This window comes from Apteryx rowi, unplaced genomic scaffold (assembly GCF_003343035.1).
Source record: "Apteryx rowi isolate R43461 unplaced genomic scaffold, aptRow1 scaffold_530, whole genome shotgun sequence".
Classification (NCBI taxonomy): domain Eukaryota; kingdom Metazoa; phylum Chordata; class Aves; order Apterygiformes; family Apterygidae; genus Apteryx; species Apteryx rowi.
Window position 1 is genome coordinate 296,856 of NW_020450795.1, and position 10,584 is coordinate 307,439.

Sequence of the window (10,584 nt, forward strand, 5' to 3'; positions counted from 1 at the left end):
GCGGAGGCCGCAGGCTGGTGCCTGCACCGAGCTGGCCGGGCTCAGCGCCGCGGGGGGCTGCCCCATGCCGCGGGGGACACCGCCGGCGGCGGGCAGCACGGGGTCCCCCGGGGCCGGGCGGCTCCACTTAGCTCATGCCAGCCTCGCTAAAGGTCTCCTTTGTGAGCGGCCGCCCGGCGCCGGGAGCCGGCGCACAAGGGGGCAATTGTGTGTCCGGCCACGGCGGCGCTTCCTGCCGCAAACCACCCGCGGGCAGAGGACCGGGCACGCCGGCAGCAGGGAACCCCCCGCGGGGACGAGGCTGCCGCGAGGACGCAGCCCCGGCAAACCCTGGGAGCGGCCCCAGGTGGGGCAGAGACCCCTCCCAGCCCCCCCAAAGGCGATGGAGAACGCGGTGGCTGCCCCAGCTCCCCCCACGCCGGCCCGGTCCGTGAGCATCGCATGGGTTCAGGGCCACGGCCCCGGTCCCGCGGCCCCTCCGCGACACCCTGCAAGAAGGCAGCGAGGGAGCCCGGCGGAGAAAATACTGAAGCGGCTTTATTTACACACCCACCAAACCCGACCGAACCCCGGGGCGAGGGGGGCTCCATATTGCACAGTGTGAACGCCGGGGCGGCCCCCGGGCCCCCTCCCCTCCGAGGCCCCAAATCGCCCCTTCCCAGCCGCTAGCGGGGGGAGGAAGTATCCAGTGTGGGAGCGAGCGGGCGGAAGGGCAATGGAAGGCGACTGGGTCAGGGCATTTCTTCCTGCCTCGGCGAGAGGGATGAGCGCCCAGGCCCGGGGCAGCCGTGCGGGGGGACAAAACGCCCCCAGGGCATCCCAGGACAGGGGCCCAGCACCCACCCGTCGCCTGGCACCATACCAGCTCTCAGCACAAGCGAGAAGGGCGCCGGGGGGGGGGAGGGGAAGGGGGAAAATAAATAAATAAAAATATATTAACACTGACATAAAAAAAAAAACCTTTGTGCCCCAGCCATCCCCTCCTATAGCAGAACCAGGCGCTGAATAGAGGGGCCGAGCAGGCGGCAGCCACCAGCTCGGCCCCCCTGTTCCGGTGCCTGCATCCGTACGCGCGTCCAGACGAGGTGCCGCCATGCCCGGTACCGGGGCCGAGGGCTCGGGAGCAGGGGGAGCTGCCCCGCGCCTGGCCCGGGGAGGGAAAAGCACCTGGGCCAGCGCCGGAGCCTTCCCTCGGAGCCGGGCAAAGCTAAAGTGCGGCGGGGAGGAGAAGGGGCGCCCGGTCCCTGCTCCCGCCGCCGCTGCCGCCCCCTCGGCCGCCGCGCGGCGCCGGCTCCTGCTCCCTGCCCTGCCCTGCCCGGGGCCGGCTCTAGCACTCCAGGGTGGCTCCGAAGCTCTTGCGGCAGTCGATGGCTTTGGAGCTGGGGGGCTGAGCCCGCTGCCGGCGCAGCTCCTCCTTGCCCAGGCTCCCCGCCAGCTTGTTGTAGGCCGACTTGTACTTCTTGTCGAAGGCGGCTGCGGGGGCACCGGCCGTCAGCGCTGCCGGCGTCCCCCCCCCTCCCCGCCCCAGCCCGCAGAGCCTCCCCCACGTACCGATGTCCATGTGGTCCCGGCCCAGCGCCGCCAGCGTGAGGAAGAGGATCTCCCGGTAGACGCTCCTGGGGAGGGAGGGAGGGAGAGGCGGGAGGCAGAGGCGAGAGGGGCGAGGAGCCCCGCGCGGGCGCCGGGCCGGGGGGGACGGGGCGCTACCTCTGCAGGTGCCGCGGGCTGCTCTGCGTGGCCAGCGTCTCGAGGAAGAGCGCGATGGCCTTGTGCACCTCGCTCAGCCCCACGTGGTTCAGCACGGCCTCCAGGAAGGCCAGCGAGAAGGGGTGGTTGTGGTGGCGCCAGGACTGCAGCCGGGTGGGGATGTTACCTGAATCCGGGGGGGGGAAGCGGAGGGGGTCGGTGCTGCCCCGCCGGCGCAGCCCTCCCGCGGCCCCCGGCCCCCCCCCGCACCACTCACTGTGAAGCCGCCAGAGCACGTAAAGCGGGGGGCAGCTGTCGGGCTCGGGGGCGAGGACGTCCCAGAGCAGGCGCACGCACACCGAGAGCGCGTCCGGGGGCTGAGCCTGCGAGAGACGCTGGTGAGCGCCGGGACGGGCCCGCGTGTCCCCCCCCCGGCACCCTCGGCGGCTCCCCGGGTACCTGCGGGGGTGCCGCGACGTGCTGCGAGCCCAGCAGCAGCCGGGGCAGGTTGGTGGGCAGCCCCAGGCGCTGGAAGTACCACACCAGGTTCCAGTAGATGATGGGGTGGCTGTCGACCAGCTCGGGCTGCGCCAGGAACTCGCTGCCCTCGTTCTCCAGCAGGCTCTCGAGCTCCTTGCGCAGCACCAGCGGGCTCAGGTAGGCGAAGGCGACCCGCTCCGACCGCCGCGGCGGGCCCCGCAGCGCCTGCGGGCAGCAAGGACGGGGTGCTGGCACACGGGGCCCCCGGGCAGGCGCCCCCGCCGCAGCCAGGCCCCCCCGCCCCGAGCCATCCCGTACCGTGGAGTCCACGGAGCCGTTGCAGAGCCCCGGGGCTGCCCCCGGCTCCGGCTCGGCCTCGTCCAGGGCCAGGCACTGGTGGCGGTCGCTGAGCACGGGCCCCAGTCCGGCGGGAGGCAGCACGGAGCCGTCCTCAGCGACGCTGCACGGCAAGGAGGCGGTTAGAGACACCGAGGGCTCCGGGACGGGCTGGGACAGAGGGGAGCGGGACGGACAGCAGGACACGAGGGCAGCGGAGCCTTCCCTCAGAGGACGGAGGGACAGGGGACACCAGGGTGCAGGCGGGCCCACGGGGGTCTCGCCGGGCACCCGGAGCGGGTCTCACCTCGGCTGCTGGAAGTCCTGGATCTCGATGCTGAGGAAGGGCACGAAGGAGCGGCCGCAGAAGGGGCAGGTGGTGTTAAGGTTGGAGTCGTCGGACGTCCAGCCGGCCATCACCTCCTCGTCATACACCAACGAGTCGCAGCCCTGGCACCGCGAGCAGCTGGACAGCAGCACCTGGGCAGCGGCAGCGGCATCGGCACCTGCCCCATGCCACTCCGGAGCCCCTGGGCAGGGATGGGGGCCCCGTGCTCACCTCCACGGCGGGCGGCTCGTGTCCGGCCCCGGCCTCCGTCAGCGGGTCAGAGGATTTGTGGAAGCCGACGCTGCAGAGCGACGTGTCCGACAGGTCAAACTCGCTGCCCAGCGAGACGGAGCTCTGGGGAAACGTGCCGTGAGCCGGGGGGAAGCCACAGCCCCCGGCTCGGCCCCCCTACACCGCCTGGTGCTGGGGGAGGCCGGAGGCAGAGCACAGCCCTGGGCACCACCAGCACTTCCCCGGCCCAGGATGAAGCCTGCAGGGGGGGGCAGGATGTTGGGAGCCCATTTGGGGAAGGGGGTACCTCGGAGGCAGTGGATTCAGGGCGCTCCCGGGGATGCAGCAGGGTCTCCATGGGGCTGCGGCGCGGCGGAGGCTCCCTGTCCCGCTGCTCGGAGGCCCGGCGCAGGGAGCCGGCGTCCCGCAGGCTGCTGGGGTGCTCCATGCTGGCCGTGTGCCGCAGCGAGGGCCGCTTGGCGGGCGACAGCAGCTGCTGCAGCTTGGCGGCCAGCCCCCGGCGCGGCGTGCCCCCCGCCAGGCTGTTGTGGTTCTCGTCCCGCCGGCACGGCTTGGTCCCCGACGCAGCCGGCCCCTCCGGGCCCTCGGCACCCAGCTGCCCGTCCGCGCTGTCCAGCGTCAGCCGGTCGCTCTCGTCCGTCACAAAGCTGACGTCCGAGAGGCTCCCGTCCTCGGAGCTGGGCGCCGCGTCCCGCAGCCCTCGCAGCCAGGGGGGCAGCGCGGGCAGGGAGTCCGCGCTGGGCTCCAGCACGCCCAGAGCCTTGATCACTGCGGGCAAGGGAAGGAGGAGGGCGGTGAGGAGCTGCCGCGGCCCCCGGCCCCCCCCCAGCCCAGCCCTGCCCCGCCCCACTCACTGTGGGCAACGCCGGCTTCCAGCGTGGTGGCCTCGGCGTGGGGGAAGCTGAGGCTGCCGCTCTTCACGAGCTGGGGGGCCGGGGGGGCGTCCCGCAGGCTGCGCCCTGCCCAGGTGGTCTGGCGCTGCAGGCCGGCCCGGGGCCGGGGCGCTGGGGCTGGGGGGGCCTGGCCGTCTGCCGGGGACGGAGGGGCCGTCAGGGGCTGGGAGGGGGCTGTCCGCGGCCCCGCGGCCGTCCCTGGGGCGCTCCACGCACCTGGCAGCGTGGCGGCGCGGCGCTCCCTCTCCCGCTGCCGCAGGGGCTGCCGGAACTGGGCCGCCCCCAGCACCACGTTGCGGAGCTTGGCCCAGCGCAGGCGCCCGCTCTGCGTGCTCGCCGGCCACTTGCTCTCCAGCACCGCCTGCGAGGGAGGCAGAGGGGCGGCGGGGACGGGTCGGAGGCGCGAGGAGGGACCCCGCGCGCCGGCACCGGCCGCCTGCGTCCCCCCACGCCGGTACCTTGTTGTAGTAGCCGTAGGTGATGGTGTTGGGCACGATGCCGGCACGTTTCATCTCCAGCAGCACCCGCACCGAGAGCACCGGCTCGCCGTACTGCCCGCACAGCTGCATCAGGATCCGGTAGCAAACCTGGGGGCACAGGGGCGTCAGGGGCGTCAAGTCCTCTCGCCCGCCCCGCCGCGGCCGGGGAGGCCCCACGTCTCCCACCTCGTCCGGCAGCACCACTTTGTGAGCCTCCATCTTCTTGAGCACCTCGTAGGCCAGCTGGAGCGCCTGGACCTTGGAGACGGCCGCGCGCACGTACGTGGGCAGGTAGATGAACCACAGCCCGTAGCAGTGCCCCAGCAGGCATTTGGCCCACATGTCGGGCACTGAGGAGTATTTCTGCGCCACGCGCTGGGCCACCTTCATCTCCTGGGCGCGGAGAGAGGAGCGGAGGAAGGCTGGGAGGCGCAGTCGGGGCAGCAAGCCCTCCCCGTCGGCGATGACCGCCCCCAGGACGCAGCTCCCCCAGGACTCCCCATCCCTCTGCACCCACCCTGCCAGCCTGGCTCTGGCTCCCTCCCCGCCCAGCGAGGCTGAGGCCAGCTCACTCATTGCACCGTTGGCCTTTACCTGCTTGGTCCTGCGTGGGGCAGGGCTGCTGGGGGCGCTGCTCTTGGCCTGGCAGAGCTGGGCCATCAGCTGGTCCTGGGAGCGCTCGAGGAGGTCGAGGCGCAGGGCGGGGAACCCGTCGTAGCTGGGGGGAGAAGAGGCTGAGCCGGGGGCCGCGGGGGCGGCGGGGCCGGGTGCGCCGGCGGGGTCTCACCAGTAGCGCGCGGGCAGCTCGGCGCCGTCGGGGCCCGTCGGCTCCTCGGGGGGCATGATGAACACGGTGTGCTCGCTGCCGTGCGAGTCGTCCAGCTCCATCAGGGGAACATCCTCCGGCTTCTCCAGGTCCACCTGCACCTGTGGGGGGACGGGGATGCTCCAGCACGGCTCCCCCGGCACAGCCCCGTGCCCAGGAGCGGCAGCCGGGCCGGGATCGCAGCGGGGCCGGCGGCGGGGCCAACCTTGTCCACGCAGGTGTCGAAGAACTCGAGGCAGGTGTAGCGGTCGCTGGCGAAGGAGCAGTCCTCGATGAACTGCGTGAAGAGCTGCGTGCGCAGCAGCTGCCCGTAAAACTTGTGGTACGCCCGGTCCCGGGACTTGAGGAAGCCTGCGGGGAGGGACGGAGGGGCAGGGTCAGGCCGCTGCTGGGGTGGTCCCGCTGCCCCCCCCGGCCCCTGCCCGCCCCGCGCTCACCCTGCAGGAAGAAGAGGTTGCTGGAGTCGCGGGTCTTCTCGGAGGGGGCCTGGGTGATGGGCTGCAGGTAGGAGCGGTAGCCCTTCAGCACGCAGGCCATGAAGCGCAGGAAGGAGGCCTGGATCTCCAGCTCCAGCTGCTTGCGCCGCCCGTACACCAGGTCGTAGTCCGTGAGCAGGAACTCCAGCGAGGCTTCCTCCACCGGCTTGTTGTACACTGGGGAAGGGGGCGAGCAGGGCACGGGGTCCGTCCAGCCCTTCCGCGCCGCTCCGCGGGCTCTCCCCATCCTCGCGGCCCCCCGGCTCCCACTCACTCTCGTCCAGCTGCTGGAAGTGGCTGTGCAGCGAGGCCAGCAGCACCTTGCAGGGCCGGCGGGGCAGGGCCCGCGGGGACAGCAGCTTCCGCTCCTCGCTCCTGGGGGCAGGCAGAGAGGCACGAAGGAGGGCTGCCGGCACCCCGGCAGGCGGCACCCCGTCCCCCCAGCCCCCCGGCTCGGCACCAGGACGCAGTGCCGGAGCACGGGGCACAAGCGAGCTCATGTGCACCTGCTAGGCCGCGGTGCTGCGTCTGCGCGGGCAGGGAAAGGCTGCCCGTAAGAGGGGCCCAGTTAGGGGCCACTTACTGGAAGATGGTGTTGGTGTCCAGGTCAACAAAGATGACATCTTTTGGGGGGTCGTAGAGGTCGAAGTAGCTGGAGTGGATGCCTACAATGAAGGGCACGGGGGCACACAGCACGTCAGCCAGCGTGAGMGGGCACAGCGGGATGTAGGGGCACTGCCAGCGCAGGGGGAAGATCATCTGGGGACAGGACAGGGGGGGATCAGCGCCGCGGGCTGGAGCGGCCCGGCCCGCCCCATGCCGCGCCGCAGCCCCCCCGGCACTCACCGAGACCAGGGCTTCGCCCACGCTGGTCAGCACGTCGGGGCGCAGCGAGTGGATGAGCAGTTTCTGCTCCGTGAGCACGGCCACGAGCAGCGTCACGGCGTTCTCGGGGCCCAGGTTCTGCAGCAGCGTCAGGAAGCTGGCTCCGCTGCGGGGGGCCGCGTCACTCGGGGTGACACTCCGCTGCTGCGCGGCGCCCCGGGCCCCCCCGACCCCACAGCCGTCCCCCACAGCTCTACCTGAGCGGCAACGGGGAGGACACGGGCTGGCAGAGCAGCAGGTTATCGTACGGAGACATCTGAGGAGAGACACAGGGCGCGTGGGCAGCTCAGGGGGACAGCGCGGGGTCCCCACAGGGCCTCGGTGCACGGCCAGGAGCTCGGGGACTCACCTGGACCAGGATGCGCGGCCGCTGCGGCGACGGGAAGGGGACATTGTGCATGAAGTGGGAGATGTGCCTGGAGGAGGAAGAGCACGTCGGGGCGGGGGCTGCGGCGGGACCCCGGCCCCGTCGCCCTGCCGCTCGCCCCGTGGCTCTTCGCCCCGCTCCTCCCGGGGGCTGGCTCCTCCCTGCCCGTCCGCCCACCTGCCCCGGGGCCCGTCCTGCGCGGGGACGCCCGGGTGCCCTCCCACCCCTGGGCCCGGCGCTCACGTCTCCAGGGGCAGCACGTGGGGCCCCGAGATGGAATAGCGGTAGATAAACATGAGGAACTTGCGGAAGACGTCGAAGAAGGGCCAGTGGGAGAGGACGCAGATGCTCTTGCGGGTCTGCACCGACTTGCTGGCGATGGGGCGCCGGTCCACCACGCTGAGCAGCCCCAGGCGCAGGCTCTGCTTCTCGGAGAGCCGCTCCCGCGGGTAGGCCTCGTGGAACTGGATGGCCGCGCCGTACACCTGCGCGGGACGGCCCGTCAGCGCTGCCAGCCCCCTCCGCTCCCCCTCCGCGCCCGGCCCCGCCGCCCCCGACCCCTCCTGCCTTGTCGCCCGAGGCGCCGGTCAGCACGAAGGTGGAGAAGACGGGCAGCTGGTACTTGGTGTCGGCCGGCCAGCTCTCGATGGTGGCGCCCATGGGCAGGCAGAAGACGGGCACCGACTCGGGGAGAGGGAAGGACTCACTGTCCTGCTCGGGGTAGCGGCCCAGGAGCCCTGGGAAGAGAGCAGCACGGTGTGCTGGAGCCCGCCGAGCCCGGGGCGGCTGGGGCACAACGGGAGCCACCAGCAGCGCTGGGAAGGACGGTCCGTCGCCCTTGAAGGGTTGCACGGGGGTACAGCGACGCAGCAGCGCAGCGATGCAGCAGCTACAGGTCTGAGACAAGCCAACAACCCCCCAGCCCAGCCCCAGCGACTCCCGAGAGCAAAAACCCCCTGAGCAGGGACGTGCCACCGCCGGGACCCTACCTGCTTCGTACACCAGCGTGTTGGCCTTGGCCATTGCGATCTTGTAGCACAGGAACAGCGCTGGGCCCCACTGCAGGGAGGGAGCAGAGCGGTGAGCGCGGGCGGGCGCCGCGGCAGCCGGGGACCCCCCTGCCTGCCTGCCCGCCCGCGGGAGGACGCGGCCGGCGCCCCGGCACCCACCATGCTGGTGTTGAGGTTCTTGTCCACGCGGCAGAAGGTGTGCGGGGTGCTCTCGCCCTTGCTGGGCATGACGAGGCAGATGTCGGTGATGCCCAGCGTGTTGTGGCCCTGCGACTCGGCCGCCCGCCGGTACACCAGGAAGGTGCGCTGGTGGCCCGGCCCCCCCGAGTTCAGGTTGGCCGAGCGGCTGTAGGGCGTCGTGTCCAAGATCTTGTAGCCCGGCTTCGGGCGGTCCTTGCCCTCGTAGTGCACCCTGGGCAGAGAGGAGAGGTGAGATGGGCATCCGAGGAGGCTGGTCCCCATTGGGGAAGCTCTGGTGGCCCCAGGACTCACCCCAGCTCGATGAGGGGCAGCTTGTCCCGGCCCCGCTTGTAGCATATGTACATCTGGGGGTTGTTGAGCAGCCCGGCATTGAGGTCCACGGGGTGGCCGGAGATCGTGGTCTCGATGCAGGTGAAGCCGTGGGGCACCTCCTCACCTTGCGAGCGGATGATGACGGCCACGTCCGTGATGGGCTCGCTGGGCCGCGCCGGGCGGTGCTGCTGGCTCTCCTCCTCCAGGGGCTGCGAGGCGTCCGTCAGCCCCGCCACCACGAAGTAGTCCACCAGCTGCGGCGGCTTCTCGTCCGACATGGCCGCGGCTCACGGCATCTGGGGAGGCAGCGGGGACAGGTCAGCGGGCGCCGGGCAGGGACGGCAGCCGGCCCTGGCAGCACGCAGATCCCCCCGGCACCAGGATCCCCAGCCTGGCCTGGCCCGGCGTGCAGGCGGCCACTGAGCCACAGCCGCCACCTCGACCTGGCACCTCGCAGCCCCGTCACCGTGCTGCTGCGGTTCCCGGGTTGGGGGGGCGGTGGGGGGCTGCCCCCCAGCCAGGCCGCAGCCGTGGGGAGAGGCGGCAGCGCAGCCCAGCCGCCCAAGAGCCGAGCTGACGGGGCAAAAGTGCCGGGGACGGGAAGGGAGGAGGCTTCCTGTTTGCCGGTCACGCTGCGGAGCGCTGCCAAGCGCCCGGGGACGCCCGGCACCCCCAGCCTCGGCAGGAGCAGGGGGCCGTGCCCCCACCCCGAACGTCCCGGCCGAGCAGGGAGGCCCCTGCGGACAGCGGCTCTGCGGCGCGACCCCCGGCGCGGCGGGCAGGCCCCCGGCGCGGCTCCCCACCTGCTCGGCGCGCTGCCCCCGGCGCAGACCCCCAGCCCCTCTCCCCCGACACCCAGCGCCCCCCGTCCCGGCCCCAGAGCCCCCCGCTTGCCCAGCGGCGGCGGCGGCGGGCGCAGAGGGACCGGAGCTGCGAGGCCGTCGGGGAGCTGCCGTGTGGGGACGGCTGGAAAGCGGAAGGAAGCAGGCGAAGGGGCCGCGAACGCCTGCACCACGTCCCCGCCACCCGGCCGAGGGCTGCGCGCGGCGCGAGACTCGTCCCAGCCCCGAACGCCGCCGGCGCACGGCAGAGCCCGGCGGGAGGGAGCCAGAGACGTCGCCGTCTCCCGGCCCGGAGCCGTGAGCCCGGTTCACAGTCCGGAGGAGGAAATCCCGCGAGCGCTGCCCCGCGTGGAGACGAGCGCCGGCAGCCCCCGCGCCGGGGCAGGGCAGCACGGCACGAGCCCGGCCCCAAACCCTGCCCCGGGGCCGGGGACCCCCATCCCGCTCGTGCCAGCCCCGGCCGCTTCCCGGCCCCCCTGAACCCCCGGGGGGCCGCACGCGCGGCGAGGTGCCACCCGGGCTATTTTTATCCCCGCGCCACGTGACGCCCGAGGCTGCGGAGACGCAGGCTCGTTCCCGATTTAGCTTCCCATAAGCTAACGCAAGCAGGGAAGAAACTGCCCCAGCTTCCCCCCATCGCCCCCGGGAAAAGGGGGGGGGGACGGGGAAGGGGTGATGGGGGCTCCCCACCTCCCGCCCTCCATGCTGCCTCCCGAAAGCCCCTCTTGGAGGGGCCAGGGCCACACGGGGGGTCCCTGCGGCCRGACCCCCCTCCGCAGTGGGGCAGCCCCCTGGCAAAGAGCAGGGAGGCGGCGGGTCCTGAGGCGCCCCGGACACCTGGGTCCCCGACCAGGCGCTCCGAGCCCCGCTCCGAGCCCCGCCGGGCTCCTGGAGAGCGGGACCAAGGATGCCACAGCCCCCCACAGCTGTGGGGCAGGAGGACCCCCCACCTCCCCCCACGGCGGCAGAGCCCGCGGGGCCCCCCACATCCCCCCCGCAGCATCGCAGGACTTTCCATCCCGACCGCAGCGGCAGCGAGAGCAGGAACCGGCCCTGCCGCGGCTCCGAGAAAGAGGAAGCAGCGAGCGGCGGGGGGCAGGGACCCCCGTCCCCATCCCTGCCGTGGGGCAGGGCCCGGGCAGCGCGCAGGGGGCACGGGCCGGGCCCTGGGGCGAGCTGGCCCCACGGCGATGGCCGGGAGCTCCCCGAAG

The 10,584-nt window shown here is 72.9% G+C and overlaps 1 protein-coding gene across 4 annotated transcripts; it reads right to left on the reverse strand.

Annotated features, from left to right (window-relative positions):
• Window positions 1–517: 517 nt before the first annotated feature.
• Window positions 518–9,024, reverse strand: DENND4B (DENN domain containing 4B). Of its 4 annotated transcripts, none has more exons than XM_026080936.1 (27): window positions 8,998–9,024; window positions 8,511–8,827; window positions 8,178–8,430; window positions 7,998–8,067; window positions 7,576–7,745; window positions 7,252–7,493; window positions 6,991–7,057; window positions 6,839–6,897; window positions 6,603–6,747; window positions 6,340–6,515; window positions 6,031–6,131; window positions 5,718–5,933; window positions 5,486–5,631; window positions 5,242–5,381; window positions 5,049–5,172; window positions 4,641–4,847; window positions 4,434–4,562; window positions 3,937–4,336; window positions 3,369–3,850; window positions 3,062–3,184; window positions 2,810–2,982; window positions 2,485–2,626; window positions 2,146–2,391; window positions 1,964–2,069; window positions 1,708–1,873; window positions 1,552–1,616; window positions 518–1,473 (listed from the first exon to the last, which is right to left on the reverse strand). In XM_026080936.1, the coding sequence occupies exons 2-27, from the start codon at window positions 8,807–8,809 to the stop codon at window positions 1,328–1,330; spliced, it is 4,593 nt and encodes a 1,530-aa protein (XP_025936721.1). In that variant the 5' UTR covers window positions 8,810–8,827; window positions 8,998–9,024; the 3' UTR covers window positions 518–1,327. The 4 variants fall into 4 exon arrangements, with proteins under 4 accessions (XP_025936721.1, XP_025936722.1, XP_025936723.1 ...); XM_026080937.1 differs by lacking the exon at window positions 8,998–9,024 and having other exon boundaries at window positions 3,937–4,110; window positions 4,192–4,336; window positions 8,511–8,897; XM_026080938.1 differs by lacking the exon at window positions 8,998–9,024 and having other exon boundaries at window positions 4,192–4,336; window positions 8,511–8,897.
• Between the last annotated feature and the right edge of the window lie 1,560 nt (window positions 9,025–10,584).